General features: G+C 51.7%; 1 protein-coding gene and 1 non-coding gene across 2 annotated transcripts in view; one reads left to right on the top strand and one right to left on the bottom strand.

Moving 5' to 3' along the window:
• The window catches only part of LRFN2 (leucine rich repeat and fibronectin type III domain containing 2), a 54,825-nt gene extending 31,138 nt beyond the window's left edge, over positions 1-23,687 (bottom strand). The window contains exon 1 of the mRNA XM_075554109.1: positions 22,288-23,687. Within this exon, the coding sequence (XP_075410224.1) occupies positions 22,288-23,687 (1,400 nt within the window). The remainder of the gene's footprint in view (positions 1-22,287) is intronic.
• On the top strand, positions 6,730-6,863 carry LOC142454095 (small nucleolar RNA SNORA18). The gene has a single exon (XR_012785622.1). It is a non-coding gene; the product is annotated as a small nucleolar RNA SNORA18 (small nucleolar RNA).
• Positions 23,688-24,332: the final 645 nt, after the last annotated feature.

The raw sequence follows: 24,332 nt of genomic DNA, 5'->3' as shown, positions 1-24,332 counted from the left end.
GGGACTGCGTGAGGATTTGGTGAGCTAATCAATGAAGGCTTAGTGACAGTGCAGAGGGAGAATCCTGGCCTTCCATGCAGGAGACCCAGGTTCAATTCTGAGCCAATGCACCTCCCGAGCAACCACCACCCATCTGCCCATAGAGGTTTGCAGGTGTTGGGCTGCTAACCACAAGGTTGGCAGTTCAAACCCACCAGCCACTCCATGGGAGAAATACTGAGCTTTCTACTCAAGACTTACAGTCCCTGAAACTCACAGGGACAGTCCTATCCTGTCCTATACAGTCTCCAGTCTCCATGAATCGGCATCAACTCAGCGGCAGGGCAGTTGATTTGTGTCTTATGATGTTGAGCAGGTTTCAGCAGAGCTTCCAGACTGCGAAGGGCTAGGAAGAAAGGGCTGGCGATGATGGAAACCCTGTGGGTCATGAAGGTCCACTCCTCTTGTGCATGGGCTTGTCCTGTGACCTTGGCCCCCTGACCAAGGTGTGCCTGGGGTACAGCAGACATGGCATGGGTCCTGGGCATTCCTTGAGGTTTGGGGTGGCACCCAGTAGCAGTTTCTATTTGGCAGCGCAGTCTCCATTCCACAGCTGGCCGGTCGTGTGTGTGTGAGGGAGAGATGTTTCAACAATTCAAAACACATCGTCACAGACTCTATTTCCTGTAGATAAAGTCACAGGTTGGGGAGGGGGGGAGGCATCGATCTACGGCAGCTACGAGGACAATAAATGGAAACCATTTAGAATCATAACTTTCTCAGGAAGGTTAGGTCTCATGATCACCATTGCCAGCAAAGAAACCTAACTGCATTTACTTGGCACTTTGACCCAATTTCCATCAATTGGTTTTGTGATTTACAATCTACTTACTTCTAACAAAAGAGATGAGATGACTCACGGCATAAAAGCACAGATGAAAGGAGACAAGTACAATTGTGAAAGTTTTATGGCAGATCGAGAATTCTCCAGGAGGCTTGAGCCAGAGGAACCTGGGCCCCAGGGTGGCTCACCTCCCCTAACTTGGCTCTGGTCACGTCTAGTGTCCCATCCACTGCTGGACTTCACCCATGAAGATGGATGTCACAAACCTAGGATGGACCAGGGGGTGCCCCATAGAACACACTTCAAATCCTTGCCTGCTCCAGGTTGGCTCCTTCATCTTCAAAGCCTCTGTGTGATATCTTTTCACTGATTGACCTTCTGAGTCACCTCCTCCAGGAAGCCTTCCCTGACTTCCATGGTGTGCCAATCCCCGGGACATGCTGTCGCTACCTAATCGGTAAATGCCTCCCGTGAGGAGTTCGTTATATCTGCCTCCCCAGGAAATGTGTACCGTGGATGGCAAGTGTGTCCAGTTCATGATACTATGTCCCCTGAGTGATTGACACCTGACACCCAGAACATAAAGAATATTTACAGTTGAGAAGCAAGGATGAAAGACAGGCAAGGAACATATGATTAAGACTACAGAGGAGGGAAAGGATTAGGGAATCCAGAAGAATTATCTTGGGAAAATTAAAGGGATGTACTGGGAAGTGAAGGGGCAGCGAGAAAGTGGAAAGCTCTCGATGAGACGCATTGACACAGTGGCTGCAACAATGGGTCCGAGCGTAGGGACAACTGTGAGGATGGAGCAGGACTGGGCAGTCTTTCGTTCTGTCGGGCATAGAGTCGCTATGAGTCGGAACTGACTGGATGGCACCTGACAACAACAACATTGTAAAAGATAAAAAAAGTTTGACTCATCCCTGTACAGAGACCAAGAGGTCTGAGTCACCGTTGGACCACAACTAGGAGGGGTCCCTGGTTTACAATCAGGGAAGGTGTTTGTCCGGGTTGCATCGTTTCCCCCTACCTATCCAATCTGTATGCTGAGCAAATAACCCAGGAAGCCGACCTCTGTGAAGGTGAGCGCGGGCGGTGGCATCAGGATTGGAGAAAGGCTCACTAGCAACCTGGGGCATGCGGATGGCGCAGCCTTGCTTCCTGAAAGCATCCAGGATGTGTGGCACTTATCGAGGAAGACCAAAGATTGCAACCTTTCATAAGGAGAACCCCACCCCATTGAACGAAAGTCCTCACACAATGAAACCAGTAGGTCCATTCGTGGTGCACAAAGAAAGGATGAAGCCGACAAAGATTTCGCTCTCCTTGGAGCCAGTATGAACACTTGTGCAATCAGCACTCGAGAACTCAAATGAGATCTTGCTCTGGGAAACATTGGTTGCACGGATCTATTTAAGCAAAGGTGTCAGTCTGGAAAGCAAAGGCGTCTGTCAGTCTGCGTGTGCACTGAGGCACGCCAAACAGAAGCCAGGGTATTTGGATTCGCTTCATACACACAGGAAAGCTGGGTGGTGAGCAAGCAAGACTGCCGTAGAATTGATTGATGCTGTCGGCCAAGAATCCTGAAAGTACCATGGACCGCCAGAAAAAGAACCAAATCACTCTTGGAATAAAGACAGCAAGAATGTGCCTTAAGGCAGGATAACATCACGTGTTTGAAGATGTTCTAAAAGAAACTAGTCCCTGGAGAAGAACATTGTGTCTGGGAACGTGGAGGGGCAGCCAACCAAGAGGAAGACCCTCGGCAAGATGGATTGACATGGTGGCTGCCACAAGGAATGGCCACAGTGCAACGTGACCACTGTCATCAGAGGGTGGTGCACGTCCAGACAGCGGCTAGTGCTGTTGTGCACAGTAGGGCCACTATGAGTCAGCACCAACTTCACAGGACCTAATAAGAACACAACGTTCTAAAACAATTGTTTCAATTCCCAGTGAAGCTAAAGACAGAGCCTCAGGCTCACTCGGGGCTGGAAGGCAGGCGGTGGATTTCGATGTATGTGAATTCTAGACCGTGAAATAAGAGCACATGAGAAGGATGGCTGAATTCAGAACCACAGTGTCGGGGAGGGATACTGAACACAGCATAGACTGCCGGAAGAGCCAACAAGTCAGCCTAAGAAGAAATACAACCAGGCTGCTCCTTCAAAGAGAGGAGGGCGAGGTCCAGGCTCACTCACTCTGGACGCATCAGGCGGGACGAAGAAAGGACACTGCGCTTGGTCAACTGGAAGGCCCGTGAGAACCAGGGAAGCCCTCCCTGAGACAGGCTGACACAACAGCCCCAACAATGGACTTCAACCTGTCAGTGGGCTTGCAGGTGGCTCAGGCCTTTCAATTACCACTGGCAGGAAACACAATTTAGCCGGGGACCCCAATGGTGATGGCTTAAACAGAATTTTAAACGAAGAAGAGGGCTGTTTTTTGGAGATGTTGGGGTGGAGTGGGGGCATGGAGGCGAGGGGAGGAAATGGAGAGACCCCCCCTAGCATATTGATGAAGGACCATGGTGGCCCTGCATGACCTTCATCTGCCCTTTTCTCGCTCTGGGCCAATTCCTATGGATGCGTGTTAACAAGAATGGGGTCCCTTTAAAAGACAGAAGCACTGAGTCCAAGAGTGTTGTGATGAATAAGCGGTCACATTGGTCCCAGGGACCCTGCCTTTGTTCTCAGCAGCCCCTGACAAAGTTGTTTACGCAGGGAAACAGGGCACTGAGGGTCTTTTAAGGTCCCTTTTTGGCCACCTCTCTTCCTCTTCCTGCTGCCCAGAGCTCAGATCAGCCCTCCATCCCTGCCCCATCACCTGCCAGTGGGTCTGAGAAGACACCATTTTAGCATTGCCCATGTTCCTGAACATTACACATGCAAAGAAAAGGCTCTCTAATGTTGGAATTCCAGCTCAGCACCCTCCCCACCACCAGCTTGTAGGGGGAACATTCTGGGATGGGATTCTCCTGCCAGGCCATTCATAGTAGGGGAAAGAAGAGCGAGGGTGGGGTCTGAACCTGGCCCCTCCTCCATGAGGCGGTCCCCACCCCAGCTCCCTTTTGCTACAGAGCTGAAGCTGAAGCTTGTTCCCTGGTCCGGCCCTGAGGGACAGGCCTGCTGAGTCCCAGCCAGCCAGACCAAGAATGTTCAAAGCCTCCCTCTTCTACTCAGACTTTCCTCAGCGGAGCTACAATCAAAGCAGCCTCTGGGGGAGGCGAGCGCCGCAGCACTAGCAGGCAGCCCTTGGCACGCGCTCAGACGCGGTGGCATTTTGACGGGTGGTAAAAATAGCTCCCTGGTGTTTGGTGCCAGCTGCCGCCGCTGCCACCATCTCAGCTTCCTAGCTCCTGTCTCCATGCCCAGTGCCTTAGCAACCTCCCACCGGGCCATGCACACCCTGGGAGAAGGGGCACAGGCCAAGAGACCCCTGATCACTGGCCACCTGGCACCACACAAGGGCAGCATCCATCGCCACGGCCAAGCCCCAGGCACCCAAAATCGAACAACTACAACAACAAAAAAAAAAAACACACGTAAGAGCCACTAAAGTGATTCATCATCAGAAATACTGCGGCACGCGCCTAATGAGCTAATTAAACAAGAGCATAAATAATTACTCCGTATCAGAGTACGCCGATGGATGCGGGTGGAGAGTCAGGAGGAGGGCAGCTGGAGAAGGAGCCCGGATGCTGATGGTGGAGGAAGGGATGCTCTGGTCTGCAGCCTGCAGTCACACCAGCCTTCCCAGTATCCCAGGCTGTGGGGGCGCGCTTCAGTGTGGTTCCCCAGCTGGCCAAGATATGGCCCCCAAATAATTCTGCCCCCCCCCCATTCGTCACAAACTGCTGAGCGGTTAGTTCATCATTCCCTGCGTATTTCCTGCTTGCCAAGCAAGCCCACACCCTGTCATGCCTCTGCAGGCAATGGCCAGGCTGGGGTGGGAGGAGCCGGCGCTTCCATGTTGTGGGCGTGGACATGGAGCATCCTGCAGGTCTGGAGAACAGGGCTTCAGCCCCCAGCCAGCATCTTCTTGCTGCAGGCTTTCAATCCCCCCGGGCCTCTCACTTTCAAAGCCAAAGCCCTGCATCACCCAGTGCCTGACCACTCACCGGAACCCATCGCTACTGCCTGTCCCTTCTCTCACCTTTCCTCCACTCCACCCCCCAAGGCCCTTTGCCTGGTGATGGTGATGTTTCCTCTTGGCACCAATGTCATGGCACACAGGGACCTTCCTTGAGCACCTGGCCGGGCCTCTCTCCCCTAACAGCACTTATAAGGGCTGATCTCCTGAGTACATGCATTTGCATGTATTAATCAGCTCCTCCCCCAAAAGCAGGTAAGTTCATTGAAGGCAAGTATTGGACTTATCTCTGATTCTAGCCCTTGACCAGAGGCAAGCCCAAAGCAGATACTCAATTAACATTTGTTGGTTGACTAAATGAATACTAGGGGGCTTCAAAAAGTCCTTAGGGAAAAAATGGCATTAAAGATAGTGGGAATTTTCTACCACTGTTTGAAGTTCTTCACTCCCACACCATTTCCTATTCAGCTATCAAAGGTCAAAGTGTGGCTTCTCCCTAGAGACTGGAGTCCAAGACCAGAGTTTTCCGTAGCACAGGTCACCGCTCTGCACCGAACTTGACCCCGGCTTTCTCCCTGCCCAAGGAGAAAGCCGGAAGTCACCTGGTGGGGTCTTGGGTTCGTCCCTTGGCCCCACTGTTGCCAAGAGTCCTCACCTGAGAGATGGCCCTCGTGGGTGACAGCCCCCTAGGGTAGAGTGAGTCACTGATGGTCAGATTTCATGTCATCTTGTACCTGTGTGGAGGTAGATGAGGAGGCTCACCTATTAATCACATCACAATGTAGTGACGTCTCCTTCAGGGTGTGGTCTTTTTAGGAGATGCTGTGAAGAACATCTTGATCTCTTGCCCCTCTTTGACTTCAGGTTGCTCTGGATGTCGAGTCGGGCTCTGGAGGTGCCTCGCCATGTGCCTGTTGATCATAAATCCACCCACCTCTGCACTCACAGACATGAAATCCCCCCACTTACTGCCTTGTCAGCAGGCAGCTGTGTGGGGCTGGAGGGATGTCTAACTAGCATCTGATCTGTAGACTTGAATTGGACTGGACTGGGATGCTTTCTTGGTATACATTTCTTTCTTGATATGAAGTTATTTCTTATACACATGTGAGTGTACCTGGTTTTGTTTCTCTAGAAAACCCAGCCTGACACGGGAACCAAAGAAGACATGGGATACCTTTAGGTGGGCACCTGTCATGTAACTACTAGGTCTTTGAACTGGCTCAGCCTGGGCTCCACCCAGATGCACTGATTCCAAACTCTATATTTGGAGAAGCCCGCCAGGTGACTCTCTCTATATATACATATCCCCAGGGGATTCTTGGTAGGATGGAAAATCTGATTCCATCCATCTTGGAGTGGAAATGCAAATTTTCGGCAGAGAAGGGAATTGGGATGGACTGGTTTGAAGCCCTAGTAGTAACTGTTCAGGAAACACAGCTGTTGTGTGTGGCATCCAAGGCCATCCAAATCTTATCTCCACCTCTGCCATTTATTATTATTTCCCATTCTGCATAGGGGAACCTGAGGCAGGAGAAGGAACGCGAATGTTCTGGAAATAGCAAAGGCTCACAGGCTTTCTTTTTGGTCTTATTCTCCTCTGCTTCCAAACATCAACCCTATTTCTATCGAGTCAGTTCCTGCTCATGGCAACCAAATCAGGGGTTTCCGAAACTCTCAACCCTTAGGAGAATGAAAAACCTCAACTTTCTCCCCAGGAGTGGATGGTGGATTTGAATTATCGGTGTTGGAGGTAGCATCCGACTCCTAATCCATACCACTACCTGGGGTCCGTAAAATCACTGCCACTTGTTGAGGTCTATCCCAATGGGGCTTTCTCTGTAGACCCACATTGCTGGGAAGGCCTCGCAGAGTAAGTATGTACTTTGTTTCACTCTCTGAGCTGCTGGTGGTTGGCTCTGTGAAGAAGAACTACAAGACAAATTTGTAGACAGTAGGAACAATCTAATAGGTCCTTGGTTTTGACCCTAGGTATTGGTGTACCCTGCATATTTCTTAGGGACTGCAGGGATTCCCACTCAGTGTTGAGGGTATCTGAAATGGCGAGGAAGGCCGAATAAAGCAGATCCAAAGATGGCCCTAAAGGGACTAACAGAATTTTGGGGCACGGAATGTTTGACGTTTGTCCATCATGGAGGTTAAAGTGGTGTGACCAGAAGCATCATGACAGATCTGAGATTAATGCACACTGCACAGAATCTTGACAACCGTGGTTTCATCATGGGCTCCTTACAAAGGGCTATGTTAAAGGTGAACTTTTACAAGATTTAGAGGAACTAAATAGTAACCAGTGGATGAAAAAGGAAAGACATGTAAAATTCCTTAAATAGAATTTATTAACATTAAATAAAATTTATAAACTAAAATCGCTTATAATGTAAAAAACAAAACAACACCTCCACCTCACTGCCATGGAGTCAGTGCCGACTCGTGGTGATTCCTGTGGGTTTCAGAGACTGCAATTGTTAACAGGAGAAGAAAGCCCAGTCTTTCTCTCAAGGAGTTTCTGGTGGTTTTGAACTGCCATCCATGCAGATCTCAGCCCAACATGTAACCACTACACCACCAAGGCTCCCTGACTCTCTACTTAACCAAAACCAGATTCATTGCCACGGAGTGCGTTCTGACTCAGAGCAACATTGTAGGACAGGGTGGAGCTGCCCCGATGGGTTTCTTCAATGGGAACTCTCCATGGAAGGAGCGAGCCTCATCTGCCTCCCAGAGAGCAGCTGGTGGTTTTGGTCTCCTGACCTTGCAGCCCAACATGTAACTACTACAAGACCAGGGCTCCCCAACTCTGCATAGGGCCCGGAAAGATTATCCCAGTAACTAAAATGCATGTGAAGTTTTTATTTCTCAAGTATCTACACAGACTCAGTATCTTGGGCGGTAACCTCATATAGAAGCAATTTTCATTTTCATTTTGTTTTGAATATTTTATTGTGAATTTTCTTGTCAAGGTTTACAAGACAGATCGTCAGTTTCCCATTCAACATTCACACATGCTTTGTTTCATTTCATGGTAATCCTTTTTGCTGAACCCGTCTGCATTTTGTCCTTGGGAAAAATACTGCCCTTTTGATATCAAGTGACTGATTATTCTAAGGTACGCAGCTCCACAACCCGGGCTATTGTATTACTAAAACTTCAGCTGTACGCGGGAGTTCATTTCCAGGCTTGAAGGCTGCCGAGCAGCCGTCTTCCCAGGGATTCCCCTAGCCTCTATCGCAGCAGGAAGCCTGCGCTTATCATTTCAGGTTTGGCTCCACATTTTTCTCCTGCTATGTCCAGGAACTTCTAATGTGACCCTTTCCAGAGCAGTTTGTAGTGGGAGCTGGGCACCCCTAGCCCCTCTGGTCTCAGAGTTTGAGAGACTTCGTGCACTGGACAAACTGTATCCATGATTTTCATCACCTTAAACAAACAGACAACAACAGCCAAACCAAACTCACTGCCATGGACTCGATGCCCACTTATAGTGAACATAGAGGACAGGATAGAACTAGGCCCTGTGAGGTTTGAACTGCTGACCATGCAGATAACAGCCCTAGGGATGGGTCCAAGTAAGGCTCAGAGACGTGACAAGCCTGCTGCATGATGGAGGCAGGATGGAACGCCAGCCTCCCTGGATTTTTTTTTTCTGCACCAGAACCCCAGAGATCAAAGGCTGGGACATCAGAGTTGCAGCCCCTCTGCCCACCAGCGCGGCCCAAATCACGCAGCTTGCACCATGAATACACAGGAGAATCTCCTCTGGGCTTTAAAAGCACTGATGCCCCAGTGCTTACCCACCCTGCTGCTGACTCTCCTGGCAGGAGAAAACCTGTCCCCAAGGATTCCGCTGTGCACCCAGTGTTGGGGAACAGTCGGATGGAGAAGCCTCATTGTGGGAGCAGGACCCCTGGGTTCCCCTGCACAGTCACCTCACCATGTAGCAGTCTATCTGTCAGTGAGTGTTGGGTGTCATGCCCAGGACTGCCATCATGAGCGCCATCTCAGGATTCCCAGAGGTTCTGCCCAGGCCACGCCCCATCACCACTAGTAAGCTGCCTTTGGGGTTTTCCTGGCAGGAAATAAACAGCCCTCCCCAAGCCATCAGCTCACCAAACACATGGAAGTCACAAGGGGCTGGTTCTCTGATTCTCTCCTGGAGGGAAACCGCCCCATCTCAGAAAGGAGGCAGGCAGACAGGATGCTCTCAGCCATCCCTTTACCCGCCAATGATGTCTATCTGCAGAGTTGTTCCCAGCCAGCGCTCTTTGAAAGTGAGGAGGGACTGACAAGTGGAGAAATTAGTCACCTCTGAACAGATGCCCTGAAGGATTTGAATCTGAGTGCTGTCACCTGCTTGCACAGAGAGAGAGGGGCAGGATGGGAAGGCAGAGAGATCTGCTTCCAGACACTCTTGGGAGGCACCCCTGGAAAATGTCCCCCCTCTGCACCAACCTGATGTTCCCTTTGCAAGCCTGTGATTAGAAGCTCACTCCTTTGGGACTCCCAGAAATCCCGACCAAACTGCAAGCATTTGGGGAAGGAGTGATACCCTATCTCTGTCTTGATCTCTTCCAACCTGGTCATCTGGTTTTCCAGGTCTGTAGCTTTATGGAGTGAGGTCTCTAAAGAGTGGGAGGACGTAAGGTAGGACTGTGGCAAAGCCCTCTTCGCCCTGTGCCCTTCTGCTTCTCCTCTCTCCTGCCTCATCAAGGGAGATCCGGTCAGTGGAGCTCAGAGCCGGCCTCAGGGACAGGAAGCTTGTGGTGAGAATGATAGTGGGACAGCAAGCCCAAGGAGCTGTTTACCTGACCGCCATGCTTCCCAGAAAACATGACCTGGACTCACTGCCCCTGGATGTCTTTTCCGTGAAAGCAATACAAGCCTTTGTGAATTTAAGTCACACGGTGTTGTGCTTTCTGCTCATCCCTGTTGCCCCACTGGAATCTCACTGCGGACGTGTGTTTCTCCACGATTCCTCCACCACCATTTCGCTTCACAGCAGCTGGCCTGCTGAGACCCACTGTCTGGTTGTTCTGTGGTCCCAACAACGTTCACGACTTTGTGGTTTCAGTTGTACTATTCGTTGCAATGGCTACCCCGAGCTCACAGCCGTTGCTTCCGATTACAGGGCATCTTAAGGGCGTTAAGAGGTTGCACTGCCACTGAAATGCTCAAGATATAGTTCTTCATCAGAACACGACACCGCGTCCTTTCGGGTCTGCTAATAAAGGCCCAAAGAGCATGACACTCAGCTGAAAATCTCAACCTGAATGCATTCAGCACAAGCTCCGTGGGTCAACAAACCCAGCTCCCTGAATTATGTGTCCCAAGGCACTGATTCCAGTAAATCACACTCAGCTCTACCTCTGCAGATCAGCAAAGCTGTCTCCCCCAGTGAAGTGCCCAGAGGCACCCCCCTCCCCAAGCCAGCCTCCTGCCCAGAAACATGAAGGCGTACTTGTTCTTCTTCATGGTCTGGTTCCTGATTTCGCTGCTGTGTTCCTCTGATGTCATAGCTATCTTCGGGATCAAGGAGATTCATTGCACATGGGATCTCATGGTCCCAGGGGATACACTCCACTCATGGGTCTTGCTGGTACCGCGATCCTCCTTTCTGGTTCTCAGGGGGTTCCTCTTATACCCAGCAGGATGACTAATCAAGATAGAGCCTTCAGCACCTGCCCACAGGTGAAACCTCTCAGTGCCCTCCTCCGCCCTCTTACCAGGACCCCTGCAAGGAAAGGTCATTTGGAGTTACAGAGGCTTCAGATAGACGAGCACGTTAAATCATTCACTGCCCTGCATTAATACAGGTGAGTGTTTCTGGGTAAGAACCCAGGTTGTCTCTGGATTCCTTCCCTCCAATCCATCGCTGCTGGCGCATAGAGACAGAAGGGAAGCAGAAAACTAAACGCGACACTTCCAGAATGCTTCCAGGTGTTTACCCATGTCTTTCTGTTTGGTGCCCCTACCCCATGTCCCCACCTTAGCAAACCCTCCTCGGAATGTGAGTGAGAGGTGCCACGCACAGTTGGACAGGGAGACCACCGTTTTGACCTTGGCTTTGCGTCACCTTGAGGCATCTGCTCAGTGCATTAGAGACATGGTTTCCCCATCCATAAAACGGGTGCAGTAGTGTTTGTCCTGCGTGTCCCCAGTGGAAGATGACAGCTGTTAACAGTCCAAGACTATAAAGACCCGGAGAACTTTGTAAAACCCAAAGCAGACTCTGACCAGGGAGCTGTGTCCCCACACCCAGCCGCCCAGCCCCGCTCCATCTTTCCACCTTTCCCCATTCTTCCCTTGCCCCTTCAGGAGACGCTGGGTTATCTGGGCCAGCCTCTGAGTATAAGCTGCCCTGCCCTTCTCGGGGGACAGGTTCATGCCAAGCCTGTCCCCTTCTTTTGGACAACACCTCTGGGTACCAGCCTCTCCTCCTGCGCCCAGGGTCTCAGCATCAGTAGTGAAGTTCCCCTATTGCCAAGGTGACTGCGTTGTCATGATGGAAGTGGGAGCAGCAGATCTCCACTACGGTGTTGGTTGAGGAAATACTGATGGGGTGGGAACTGATTGACTGTGCCCTTTTGCCCTTTCCCCAGATGGGAAACAGATGAGCGGGAGGAGATTCCATCCCCTCCCCCCACCCACCACTGCCTGCTCCACAAAGCTAAATGGGATGGCCCAGTCTCCCCAGGTTCTCAGTGGCATTTGCAGAATGTCTTGATGCCCAGTCCTCTCTAGAAGCTCCGCAGAAGCTTGCTCACCCTGGTGGACCGGGCTGGTATGTGAGATGCTGGAGGCCCAGTTCGCAGCATCAGGGACAGGCAGAGTACAACCCACAGTTCGGAGGTGGGAAACCTGGAGCCTCTCCGGGGGTCAGGAGCAACAAAGGGCCAGACCAGAACACAGCACTGGCACAGCTCCAGGCAGAAGTGTCTCGTTGTCACAGGGGCCACTGCAAGTGGCAGCCAATTCTATGTCCATTATCATCTGGGGGAAGGGGGGGGGTGTCAGGTGTTATGGGAGACTGTCATGGGGGCAGGTGGTGGTGGGGGGATGGGAGCTGCCTTCTTCCCCTCCACCCCCACCCAGAGTCTCTATTTCATCCCCCCCCTCCCCTTCCCCTACCTGGAGATGATGGAAGCCTAATGATCAACAGGAAGAGGAGGCTGCCTCCTGGCTAATTCCACGCTGTGCTTTTAAAAGCATGCTTGCCATTCCCCTGGCTCTCCTGGGGACTGTGGTAACATCACGCTGGTGACAGATGTTCTTGATGACTCTTGGAGACAAGTGTTTGTGAATGTCATTTGGGCTGATAATGACACGCAGGGCTCTTCACTCTCCGTGTCACACCAGGGATGAGGCCCAGCTGTGAGGGGCTGTGCCCTCTCCAGGTGAGGAGGGCCCCTTCCCTGTAGTATCTTTCCATCCTCTTCCCCTCACCCCCCACCCCTTATGCCCTCTCCCTGATGAGACTGCCGCACTAACTAATGCCAGCCGCCTCCTGAAAGGGCAAGACCTGGGCTTGAGAGATGGGATAGCCCACCCTCCTCCATGATACAGGACAAAGGCTAGATCCTGCCCTTGAGCCGTCTATGAGCAGTGTGAGGTCTGCCAGGGCCATTAGGTGATGAAGGGACTCAGTGTACATTCCGTGCCTCAGGCTAACTCCATCCCTTTCTGGTTACCTATGAGGCGGGGTCACCCCTGCCTCTGCTTTCCCCCAACCCTGCCGTGGAGACTAGATCCTGACTGTCAGACCTGGCTCACAACTTCCCAGGGCTACACAGGACGCTGGAGTGGTCAAGGGAGACCTATGTCCAAGTGCAGTTGGTCTCGGGGAGCCTCTGGAGAGGTTCCAGGTGCTAACCTCAGCTCCTGGGACCGAAACTCCAAAAGCCCACCACCCATCAAGTCCATGTGGACTCACAGAGACCCGGGAAGACAGAGCAGCACTACCCCTGTGGGTCTCAGAGGCTCTAAATCCTGATGGATGCAGAAAGAGGAGGCTTTCTCCTGGAGGGTAACTACTACCCCACCCGGGGACCCCTTGCCTTTGGGCTCATTTCCAACTCAGTGGCCTGATGTGGTCTCCAGGGCTGTCAATCTCAATGGGATCAGACAACCTCGTCTTTCTGCCACAGGGCGGCTAGTGGGTTTGCAGATACCTGCCCGGCATCTCCATCAGAGCTCCGATCCACTTCCCTAAGACCTGGTTTACAAGACGCCATTGTGGCCCCAGCTGGCGAAAGGAAGGGGATTGGGCAAGAGTGGCGGCCATGGTACTTTGATCACAGGAGGACGGAAGTCTGAAGAAGGCCCATCGATTATGGAGGAATGGCGTGTCCAAGTGGGATAATGCCACTCCTGCCAGAAGTCCATCTGCCTCTCTGTATCCCTGGCATGAAGGCAGCCCTGCTATGCTTGAAACACGCCCCCCTCCCTTAACTACTTGGGGCGAGCTGTTGCTTCTGCTGCTGCTGAGTGGCTTTCTGAGGCCCCTTTCCATCCTGTTCTGTTCACCGAATGCTGGCTGATCGGCTTTTATGGGCCAGGACTTGCAAAGGGTAGGGATACAGAGATGCATGCACATAAATAGAATGTACCACAGAGGGAGAGAGGAACAAAGCCAAATTATCTCCCTTCCAGACGATGAAGGCCACCACAGAGGTATGCAAGGCTGCTGTCGTGAGACTTCAAAAACAATAAAGCCCTGATATTGCTTTGTCCGTGTGTGTTTTCCCTCCTCTGCTCATCAATTATTCAGCTATGTGAAAAGCAAGCTCATGGCCCCCGGGTTTATCCTGACTCATCACGACCCTCTAGGACAGTGGTTCTCGACCTTCCCAATGCCGCGACCCTTTCACACAGGTCCTCATGTGGTGGTGACCCCCAAACCATAACATGATTTTCGTTGCTACTTCATCACTGTCATTTTGCTACTGTTATGAATAGGGCAACCCCTGTTAAAGGATCATTCAACCCCCCTGAAGGGGTCGAGACCCACAGGTTGAGAACCACTGCTCCAGGTGAAGGCAGCACTGTCCCTGTGGATTTGGAGGACAGGAATCTTTTAAAGGAGCAGGAAGTTACGTCTTCCTCCTGAGGAGAGTGCGGGATTCAAACGACTGAGCTTGTGGCTAGCAGCCCACTGTGTAAGTCACTGTGCCACGGAGCCTCCTTTAGATACGTTAAGAGAGCAATAACTCATTTTCTAAGGCCCCTCACCACCAAGGTAACCTTCACCCATCTCTCACGCACTTCCAGAATCCCATTCTTGCCAACTGGCAGGAGTGTACATGGCAGTTCAGGGGTCTTCAGACTGCACCAGCCCAGATGAAACCTATTACAACGCTGCCGGGACCAGTCCAGATCACTCAGTAGAATCATAACCTCCCATGATCTGAGCACTATACCTCTAGTAACACCACAAAAGACAATATGCATCTTTTGGCAGCTCTGCTATGCTGTTCTTTAAAAAAAAAAAAAAAAAAACCTCACTGCCATAGAGTCGATTCTGACTCAGTGATACTGTAGGACAGGGTAGGATTGCTCGTGTGGGTTTTTGAGACCGTAACTGTTGTTGTCTGGCACCATGGAGTCGGCTCTGACCCATAGCGGTCCTATGCACAACATAACACTGCTGGGTCCTGTGCTGTCCTCACAACTGTCCCTATGCTCGTGCTCACTGTTGGGGCCACCGTGTCCATGCATCTCCTTGAGGATCTACCTCTTTTTCGCTGCCCTTCCACTTTACCAAGCACGATGTCCATCTTTAGAAAGCTTTGCCTTTCTCCCAAGGAGCTGGCTGGTGGTTTCAAACTGCTGACCTTGCAGTTAACAGTCCAATGGGCAACCACAATACCACCAGGGTCCCTGGCTAATTCTCAGAACCTGTGACTCATCTTTCCAGTCAGGCCCAGGTTTCCCCCACTCCTTGAGCGTATGCTCTTGATTCCTTGAATGGCAATGCATGACATTGGTTTTAGTCCAGGGGACTACTTTATCAAGATCATTTAAAGGTTTGTTCTGCCATTGATTATATCGGTCTGTGTTCCCAGTTTTGTAGATATGCCAATTTCCCAAGCATGTCTCCCTGAGTCTTTATCCATATGAAAAACACATCGAGCAGTCCAGAAATGGAGAGAGGTAGAGGTCGTCTGGCATGGCCCCATCAATTTATTAATCATTCAAGTTAGCCAACCAGCTACAAGGCCACATCCCCAGCCCCCCTTTCTCCATTTTGCTCCTAAAGAGCTCTGGTTTGTGTCAAATACCCTATGCAGCTGTGGTGTTCGCTCACCAATGGAAACCCGTGCAATATTTTCAACCAGATCTGCCAGCCCGGAGATTCTGACCAATCCCCAGGGTAATGGGTGGCGGGGTGGGGGTAGGGTGGGGGAGGAGGCAGTCATAGAGAATGGATGTGCATGGAAGGAGGGGACTGGGGCGCCCCCACCAACAGGAACGATGAGGACCAGAGCAAGTGAGGTCTGAGGACAGCGGGCCCACTGTGTCTCCTGGGGATCTGAAACAATGATTTGCCTCACTCTCGTGAACGCATGTTGGGTCCCAGAACTCCGCTCTCTCTTCCCAGGGCTCCCCGCCATCTGTTGAGAAGTCCTCCTTGGATATCTGTGGACCTCCAGGCTCAGCCTAGTGATCGATGCTTTATGGTTCTCCTGTTGACCCCGCCCCAGGCTTGGGCTTCGCTCTTCTGCCCATATTATCTCTGGGTCAATATCACAGGCCTGGGGAGCCCTCCTCTACGCATCCCTTTCATCTGGGGACCGGAACTGAAGTAGGGCAGCACTGTGCACCTCGGTTGGGCTTTAGTTTCCTTGCCAGAATATTGGTCTCCATCTTCCCAGGTTGAAAAGGCCCTGGTGGTGTAGTGGATATACATTTGGCTGCTATTCGCAAGGTCAGCAGTTTGAAACCATTAGTCACTCCACAGAGGAAAGACTGGGCTTTCTACTCCTGCTAAGAGTTCCAGTCTCAGAAATGCATGGGGACAGTTCTACCTTGTCCTATAGGCCTATAGGGTCGCTATGAGTCAGCATGGACTCGCTGGCAGTGATTTGGTCCGTGGTTTCGTCCCAGGTTGGGGATCTGCTCAAACACTCAGGCTGCCTGGATTCAAGTCCAAGCTCTGCCACTTACCCTCTGTGTGACCTTGGGTAAGTGTGTTAATTAGGAAGTGGAAGACTAGGCTCTCTTACTGCCGGGTGTTTTCTGAAAACTAAAGACGTTTAATTCCTCACCGCCCTCTCACCTCACCAGGGCCCTTGAGTCAATTGATTCCAGGTGTCAGAGTGGAGCTAGGCTCAAAGGCTTCCGGCGGACTGGCATTTCCGAAGGAGAGCGCTAGTCCTTTCTTTTAGGATGGACTCGAACCTCCCACCTTAGGGCTAGCAGCCGAGCAGGTAGACCTTCTGTAGCACCCACACACCCTGGGGTTAGAGCCATGCCTGGCATATGCAAGGGTTGGCACAGTGTGGTATTGCCATTGCTGCTGTTCTCCTGGCAGGGGGAGCTGGAAGAAGACGGGCAGTGGAGATGGACGTTTTCTTGCTGGCTCTTGTCTGCGGGCCCTGCACCTCTTTCTCTGCCAGCAGACCTTCGCTGGATCGTCTTCTTGCTAGGAACACGGATTACAAAAGCGCCTTTGGCTGCCTTTAGCACTTCCTGCACGGCGTGGGACCCTTGTTAATATTCATCTCTGGACGCAGGCCTCCCCCCATTCCTTTGCGCTCTTCCTTGTCAAACCCCGAGCCTATCAAAGAGCCACTGTGCAGCCCGCTGGCTTCTTCGCCCTCTTCTGGGGACAATTCTATGTTTGAAAAATTCACATTTTTCCCCCACAAACCCCCAACTTCTCTAAAGCCATATTCCCCTTTAGGATCCCGAGTCCTGTCACTGACGTCAGAAAACCCACAGCCATGGGTCAAGGCTGACTCATTAGTGACCCTATCTGTACAGGGTGTCGGAGACAGTAACTCTTTACCAGGGCAGACAGCCTCATCTTTCTGCACAGAGGGGCTGGTGGGTTTGAGCTGCCAACCTTGCAGTTAGCAGCCTCCCCTTATAGAGCCTCCAGGGCTCCTTGAAGCTTGGGTTCAAATCAGCACTCTCTCTTGTTTGGTGTGTGAGACTGCACCACTGTTTAGTTTCCTCAGCCTTGGGATTAGACCTTTCGATGTGGATGCGATGAAGCCCCAGTGGCATAGTGGGCTAATGGGTAGGTCAGCAGTTCAAACTCACCAGCCTCTTTGTGGGAGAACGGGAGGCTGTCTCCTTGGAAGAAAGATGAAGCTTTCTGCTCTTATAAAGAGGTACAGTCTCAGAAACCCACTGAAAGCATCATTGTGAGTCAGAATCGACTCTGGGGCAGTGAGTTTGTGAGTGATTGTGTATGTTGTTGTTTTTGTGTGCTGTCAGGTCAATTTCAGCTGAAAGGAGCCCTCTGTGACAAAGTAGATTAGGGTCTTTATGGGGCAAATTACTGGCGATTTCTTCCAAATGCCACTGGGTAGCAGTCGAGAGGGTAACTACAGTGCCACCAGGGCTCCTTTGGTGTGTACCTTGCGGCTGTTCAGTGCTATCGAGTAGATTTTGACTCACTGTGACCCCGTGTGGCACAGTACAACTAACCTGTAGGGTGGTTTGAGGCTGGCGTCTTCATGGAAGCAGAGTCCCAGGTCTTTCGCATATGGAACCTGTGGTGGTTACATCATTTCATGTCAACTTGAAGGTATGTCATCGGGGAGGAGTCTAGCCTGTCAATCAGGTCACCGCCTGATGGCGCCTGGAGCCTCCCCCATCCCTCTCTGTTTCACCTTCCTCTGGTGAGCCATGCTGAGACCCGCATGAGTCCTGTGATGACCCCCATTGGCTCCGCAGCACTCTGCACCCCACAGCCCGTGATCTTTTTGCATTCTGCATCGCTGCATGTGGCTGTAGGTGTCTGCAGAGGGACTTGCGGACTAATCTCAGACTTATGGACTTGAGTTGCACTAGGCTGGGATGTTTTATTAATGGATGATCGCATCTTGATATAAAGCTCTTTCTTACACATAGACGAGTGTCTCTTTGTTTCGCTAGCCAACCAAGCCTAACAGAGCCATTGCGTGTGTTCGAACTGACAACCTCTAGGTTAGGAGCAGAGTCCTTAAATGCTTGTCCAACTCAGTGGCAAGCACACAAGTAGCTCACACTGTTGCTCGTTACTGTGACTGTCACCTTTCCTTGGGGCTTCTCTCTATTCCTTTGGATACCTCTTTATTAAAACAAAGAGCCACTGTGCGTTGGCTGGACCCTCTGTCTCCTTGGGGGGGAAGATGGATGAGATGGTGGCCTGACTTGACTTACGGTGACTCCTCTTACTTGCCTTCCGTGGCCTTATTGTGACTCCCACGGTCTATTATTCCAAATAATCAGTATTCCTTGAGGAGTCCCTGAGTAGCATACATGGTCACTGTGCCCAGCTGCCACCTGGAAGGTTGGAGGTTCTAGCTGGCCTAGAGGTGCCTCGGAAGAAAGGGCTGGCACTCTACTTCTGAAAAATCAGTCCCTGAAAAACCCTATGGAATGCCTCTCCACCTGGACCCACATGGGATTGCCATGAGTCAGGGTGGCCTGGACGGCTGCTGGGTGTTGGTATTCATGAGCACGTTCTATGTGCCTGGACTATTTGGAGAGCTAGGCTGCGTGAGCGTGAGTGGAGGAAGTCACCATTGCTACCTGCGTCGTTTGTACCCCCAGGCTTTTCTGGCTTCCGTTTTGCGTGTGTATTTATAAACCTGGTGTCTCCAGTCTCTCAATCATAAGTGAAAAGCCAATTGCGTCACCATGTGGAATGACTCAGAGCACAGTCCCTCTCTGCTCCCTGCACCTCCCGGTGTTTCTGAGACCCGCCAGGGCGGGGTGCCCCTTGGGCCACCTCAGGATGCTGACATCTCCTGTGCCTTTTGCTCTGCCCGTGCCAGCCTCAGACCTGGGAGCATTTTGCCTTTTCAGTTTTTATCAATAATAAGTCCGCAAGCGCAAAGAAATATACTTATTTCCAAAAGGTCAGCCTCACAAGTTATTAAAGACATGCAGATTAAGGCAGGTTTCATTTTCCACCTATCAAATTGGCAGAGATGAAAGCAATGACGTATTCAATATTGGCGAAGTGGTGGTCCAAGCGAGGGCTGTCAGCTCCCACTGGTGAGAGGCTAAATGAATACTTAGATGTCACATGTCACGATTATAATTCACTCGTTAAGGTAGTAATTCGAACCCTAGGAACATATGCTACAGAAACTGGCGGCCCCGCACAAATCCCTCTGTGTGCCTAGATATCCTTGACTGTGCGATTCTTGGTGTTGAGAAACAAGAAGCCAATTAAATATCTAACAGTAGAAGATCGGTTAAATAAATTACGTTACAAAGACATGAAAATCACTTAATGTCATGGGAACGAAGTAAGGTATCATGTTGAATGGCAAGAATGACAATTCAGAAGTGTATTCCAGATGGATGGTAAGATTGTTTGGCATTTCAGAAAAATTCACTTCCCAAATGTTTCAGGTTTCTTTGGATTGGGGAGATTACGAATCACTTTCATTTTCCCCTGTTTAATTCTCTCAGCTTTTCAAATTTTCTGTCTTCAATACTTATTACCTCTATAATTAGGAAAGTACAAATCTTATCTATATATTCAAATTTTATAATGTGTGTGTTCCATTTCTAATGTTGCATTTTAGATTTCCTTCAAAGATTATACATGTAAAATAAGTATGTTTTAATTTAAAATAGGTGTGTCTTTCAGTTTTACCGCTGGTTTTCAAATTTCCTACACAATATATTATATAATTGTAATATACATAAAACTATAGATATTTGGTTATTCTTTCATCTGTAATTTAATTGTAAAATAAACAGAATATATATTTGATTTGAATCATGTACGGAATGTGTTCCTGTGCACCCATATTTGTGTATATTTAGGGTTTAATACTTCTTTTGGCATTTACTACAAAGACTATTATTTTTATAATTACAAAACTGCATGTATATTTGTGTTTAATAATATGTGAGTGGGCCGCAAGGGAACGAACCTTTGGGGCTTTCCAAGGCTCCCTGGGATATTTACATATCGCGCAGGCATGTGTGTTTGTTTAAGTTGCAAAGCTGTGTTCTGTACATCTTGAGAATAAGAAGTACATCTGCACAGGCCCCGCAGATGCCAAGGTAGAAGAGGTTTCTGTGTCCATGACAGGAAGAGTGGGTGGCCCATCGCCTCTACGACAGTTTCCATGGAGCATGGTGCTCCGTCAATCACATAATGAATGTCTTCCTTTTGTGCACGCCTTCATCCATCCATCCCCAAGACTTACCAACTCACCAATTCAAAACTGGAAGAAATGTCAACCTCGATAATTAGGTTGCAAGGGTGCTAAATCAGGTTATCCATTAGGCCATGGAGGCACTGGTTCCTAGCCTTACACCCACGGAAGCCGTCTAGGCTTAAGCTCTTTCCTCCGAGCTTAGATAACCCCTTGATCCTCACAACAGCTTTACTGGGCCAACATACCTGAAGTGGACCCTGGAACCCAGAGAAGTCAGGGCAGGTGAGCTGGGTGATGTCCCCTTTTGGATTCAGGGGGCTCATGAGACCTGGGATGGTTAATGAGAACTCATCCAGGGCTTCTGTGGGACCCGGTGGGATAGGAATGCTTGCCACCCTCTAGGGTTAAGAGGGCAGAGGTTGCGTGAAAGTAAGACCAACTCAGAGGAGAACACAATCTAGGGAAGGTACGAATCTCTGGCAAAGAACATTGAGCTCTCCACAGACAGCCGGGGCCACAGACAAGTCTGTGTCGGAGGAAGTCCAAGGAAAACCAGAATGCGCCTTCAAAAAAATGACCCATGAGTCAATGCTGACCCGTAGTGACCCCCTGCGTTTCTGAGACTGCAGCTGTTTTCGGGAGTAGAAAGCTCAATCTTTCACCCAGCGAGCTGCTGGTGGGTTCAAACTGCCAACCATGGGGATCGCAGCCCAATGAGTAACCACTACATCAAAAGGGCTCCTCAGGTGGTCCTTAGAAGTGGGGGTAGGGATATCATCTCATGTGCTTGGACGTGTCATCAGGAGGCACGAGTCCCTGGAGAAGGATGTCTTGCTTGATAAAGTCAAGGCTCAGCGATAAAGAGGAAGATCCTCCAGGAGAAGGGTTGACACACAGCTACAACATCGAACTCAAACATAGCAAATACAACAACAGGGCCAGGCGTTCTGCTGCACATGGGGTCGCTATGAGTCAGAGTTGACTGGACAGCTCCCAACAACAAGAAACTCCGGAAGTCCCTGAATGGTGTAAATGGTTAAGCATTGAGTTCATCTACCGGCCAAAAATGGATTGGTCAGACTCAGGAGAAAAATCTGGCAAGCTGCTTCGGAAAGATCAGAGCCTTGAAACCCCTACGGGGCAGTCTCCTGAGTCAGAATCAACCCGATGGGCAGCTGGCATGAGCAAGCTACTCCGACTACCACACGTTTGCATGGGCGGGGGTAGGGGCGGGGTTTTGAGTCACTTGATACTGAAACAGTTTCCCACCAACTTTTTAATTTCGTGAACCAACAAGTTCTCCCCCAACCCATCTCTCTCTCTCCTCCCCCCCCTCTCTTTATTTTTAAGCCTCCAATATTGTATCCAAACTAAATCTAGCTTATCCTCACTTTGCAGAGGGAGAAACTGAGGCTGGTAGAAGAGGGAAAGGACAAGACATGGCAGAACCTGGATTTGAAGTTGGCTCTTTGCCATCTCAAAGCCTAAACTGTGACCGCCCATGAACCCCTCCCTCCCCAGAGAGGAGCCCTGGTGTCACAGCTGCCTATGCTTTTGGCTGCTAACCGCATGATCAGCAGTTTGAACTCACCCTCTGATCTATGGGGAAAAGACCAGGCTTTCTGCTTCCTAAAGGTTTTCAGCCTCAGAAAAGCAGAGAAGCGCTTCTCCTCTGTCCTGCAGGGTCACAGCACAGGAGAGCAAGCCTTGGCTGAGTTTGCTTTGTTTGCTTGGGAAGGGTCAGAGCCTTCGGCCACCAGGTATTACTCATTGCTCTGTGTCTCCCCCAGGTGGGGTTCTAAACAGAACTTCTGAGCTCACAGCACCACCCAGAAGCCCCGGCCCCCCGCCCACGTATGAGTTGTGTTATCCTTAAGCTGTGGTTGATGTTCCATCCCCTCTTACCTTCAGGAGTCCTCTGGATCCCCACACAGCCCTCTGGGGTGAGAGGTCGGTGGGAACACCTCAAAGCCCTCCCCTTGCCTGTTTCCCGCCGGGCCGTGGCAGCCCCTGGCTCACCTGTAAATCAGTACCTCATCGTCGGAGCAGTTGTACTGCAGCTGGTACATCTTCACCCGCGGGGCGGACTTGCTGACCGACCACTTGACCAGGGCGGAGGTGGTGGTCACTTCGGACACCAGCACAGCCCGCTCCGGGGCGCTTTTGGGAGGCTCCGCGGCCCCACTGCCGCCCCCTCCCCGGCTGGTCTTGCTGGAGCCGGTGATGTCCGAGAGGCGGGACTTGGGGGGCGCCGCGCGGCTGGTGCCGTTGCTGAGGTGCGGCAGCTGGACGATGGACACGTCCACGGCGGCCGTGGCCTCTCCGGCCGCGTTGGCGGCGATGCAGGTGAAGGCCCCACTGTCCTGAGACGTGGTGATGAGGATGTCCAGGGTGCCGTTGTCGTACACGGCCGTCCGCGACGAGTTGCCCACCAGGCGGTCATCGGGGGCCACCCAGTGGATGAGGGGGCTGGGGTCCCCGATGGCCTTACACTTGAGGGTGGCCGCCTGGCCCTCGAGGACCAGGAGCTTGTGCGTGTGCTGGGTGATGAGCGGCGGCTCGCACACGAACTCCTCCTCGCGCACGTGCCAGAAGTAGCGGCCCTTGAGGCCGCCCGGGGAGCCGCAAGTCTCCAAGTCGTCCTCGCGCTCCAGCCTCCGCAGCCAGAGCAGCTCGCAGTTGCAGTGCAGGGGGTTCCCCCCGAAGCTGAAGGACAAGGGCGGGGCAAAGGGGGTGGCGGTCAGCAGGGAGGCCTGGGAGCGGCCGAAGATGGGGTCCGGGGGCAGCTTCTGCAGCCGGTTGGAGGTGAGGTCCAGGCGGGCCAGCTTCTGCAGGTCGGCGAAGGTGCCCTCGGCGATGTGCTCCAGCAGGTTGTGGTCCAGGCTCAGCTGGTGGAGGTTGACCATGCGCCGCACGGCGTCCCAGGGCAGGCCGGGCAGGTTGTTGTAGGAGAGATCCAGGTCTTCCAGCGTCAGCAGGACGTCCTCGAAGGCCTCGTCCGCGATGGCGCTCAGCTGGTTGTTGTTGACGATGAGGTGCTGCAGGTTGGCCAGGCCACGGAGCGTGTCCTCCCCGAGGCTGGGCAGCCGGTTGCTGTCCAGGTGCAGGGAGCGCAGGCTCTCCAGGTCCAGGAAGGAGAAGGGCTGGATGTGGCTGATGGTGTTCCGCGACAGCGTCAGATCCACCAGCCCCGTCATGTTGGCGAAGTCCTGGCGGCCGATGTGGATGATGAAGTTGCCGCCCAGGCGCAGCTCCACCGTGCGCCGGTCGATGTCCGGGGGCACGAAGAGCAGCCCTTTGGAGGGACACAGGGTCCCCAGTGACTCAGACAGGTTCTGGCAGACACAGTACTTGGGGCAGGCGTCGACCACAGCAAACGCCATGCCAAACGCCAGCAAGCCACCAAGCAGGGTCTCCATGATCTGGTCACTCAGGCCACGGCGCCTGGAAGAGAGGGACACAAGGTCAGCGCCGGGTGGTGGCTTCCTAACGCCTTTGGCCCGAGGGACCTCCCACACCCACTCTGCCTTAGGGAACAGCCACTGCCCAGTGGTAGACCACTACTGCTTGGGGAGGGCTGGGGTGGGAGTGGGGCTTTCACATGAAAGGACTCTTATGGGGATGGGCCTCTCGACAGGGCAGGTTGGCCCAGATCTTCGTGTCCCCCAAGCTTCCCACTTTCTCGAATTCCCATGTTATACCAGCAGTGGGCTCTATTTCTGCAGCACTGAAAACAGCCAGTTGAGTTGGACTTGTGAAAACCTGCTGGTTGTGCATCTCGGTGCAGACCAGCCTTCTCCAAAGGGCCTTCTAGACGTGCTAATTAGGGTTCTGCCATAAATAAGTAAATAGATAAATAAATAAATAAATAAATAAATAAGTCTTCTAAAACCAATACGTGGGGGGAGCATCGCCTAGTCCCTCCTGTTCTTGTGACAAGAGAGACTAGAAACACGAGGAGGTTCAGGAGTGAAGAATTAGCCGCGGAATTCAATTCTAGACTGGATGAGTGTTTAATACTGCATGTCTGCCCTGCCCCGCCCCGCCCCTCCCCACCCCTCCCC

This window comes from Tenrec ecaudatus, chromosome 7 (assembly GCF_050624435.1).
Source record: "Tenrec ecaudatus isolate mTenEca1 chromosome 7, mTenEca1.hap1, whole genome shotgun sequence".
In the NCBI taxonomy this organism is placed as follows: Eukaryota; Metazoa; Chordata; class Mammalia; order Afrosoricida; family Tenrecidae; genus Tenrec; species Tenrec ecaudatus.
The sequence above is the reverse complement of the archived record's forward strand: the minus strand, read 5'-3'. Positions and strand labels throughout refer to the sequence as shown.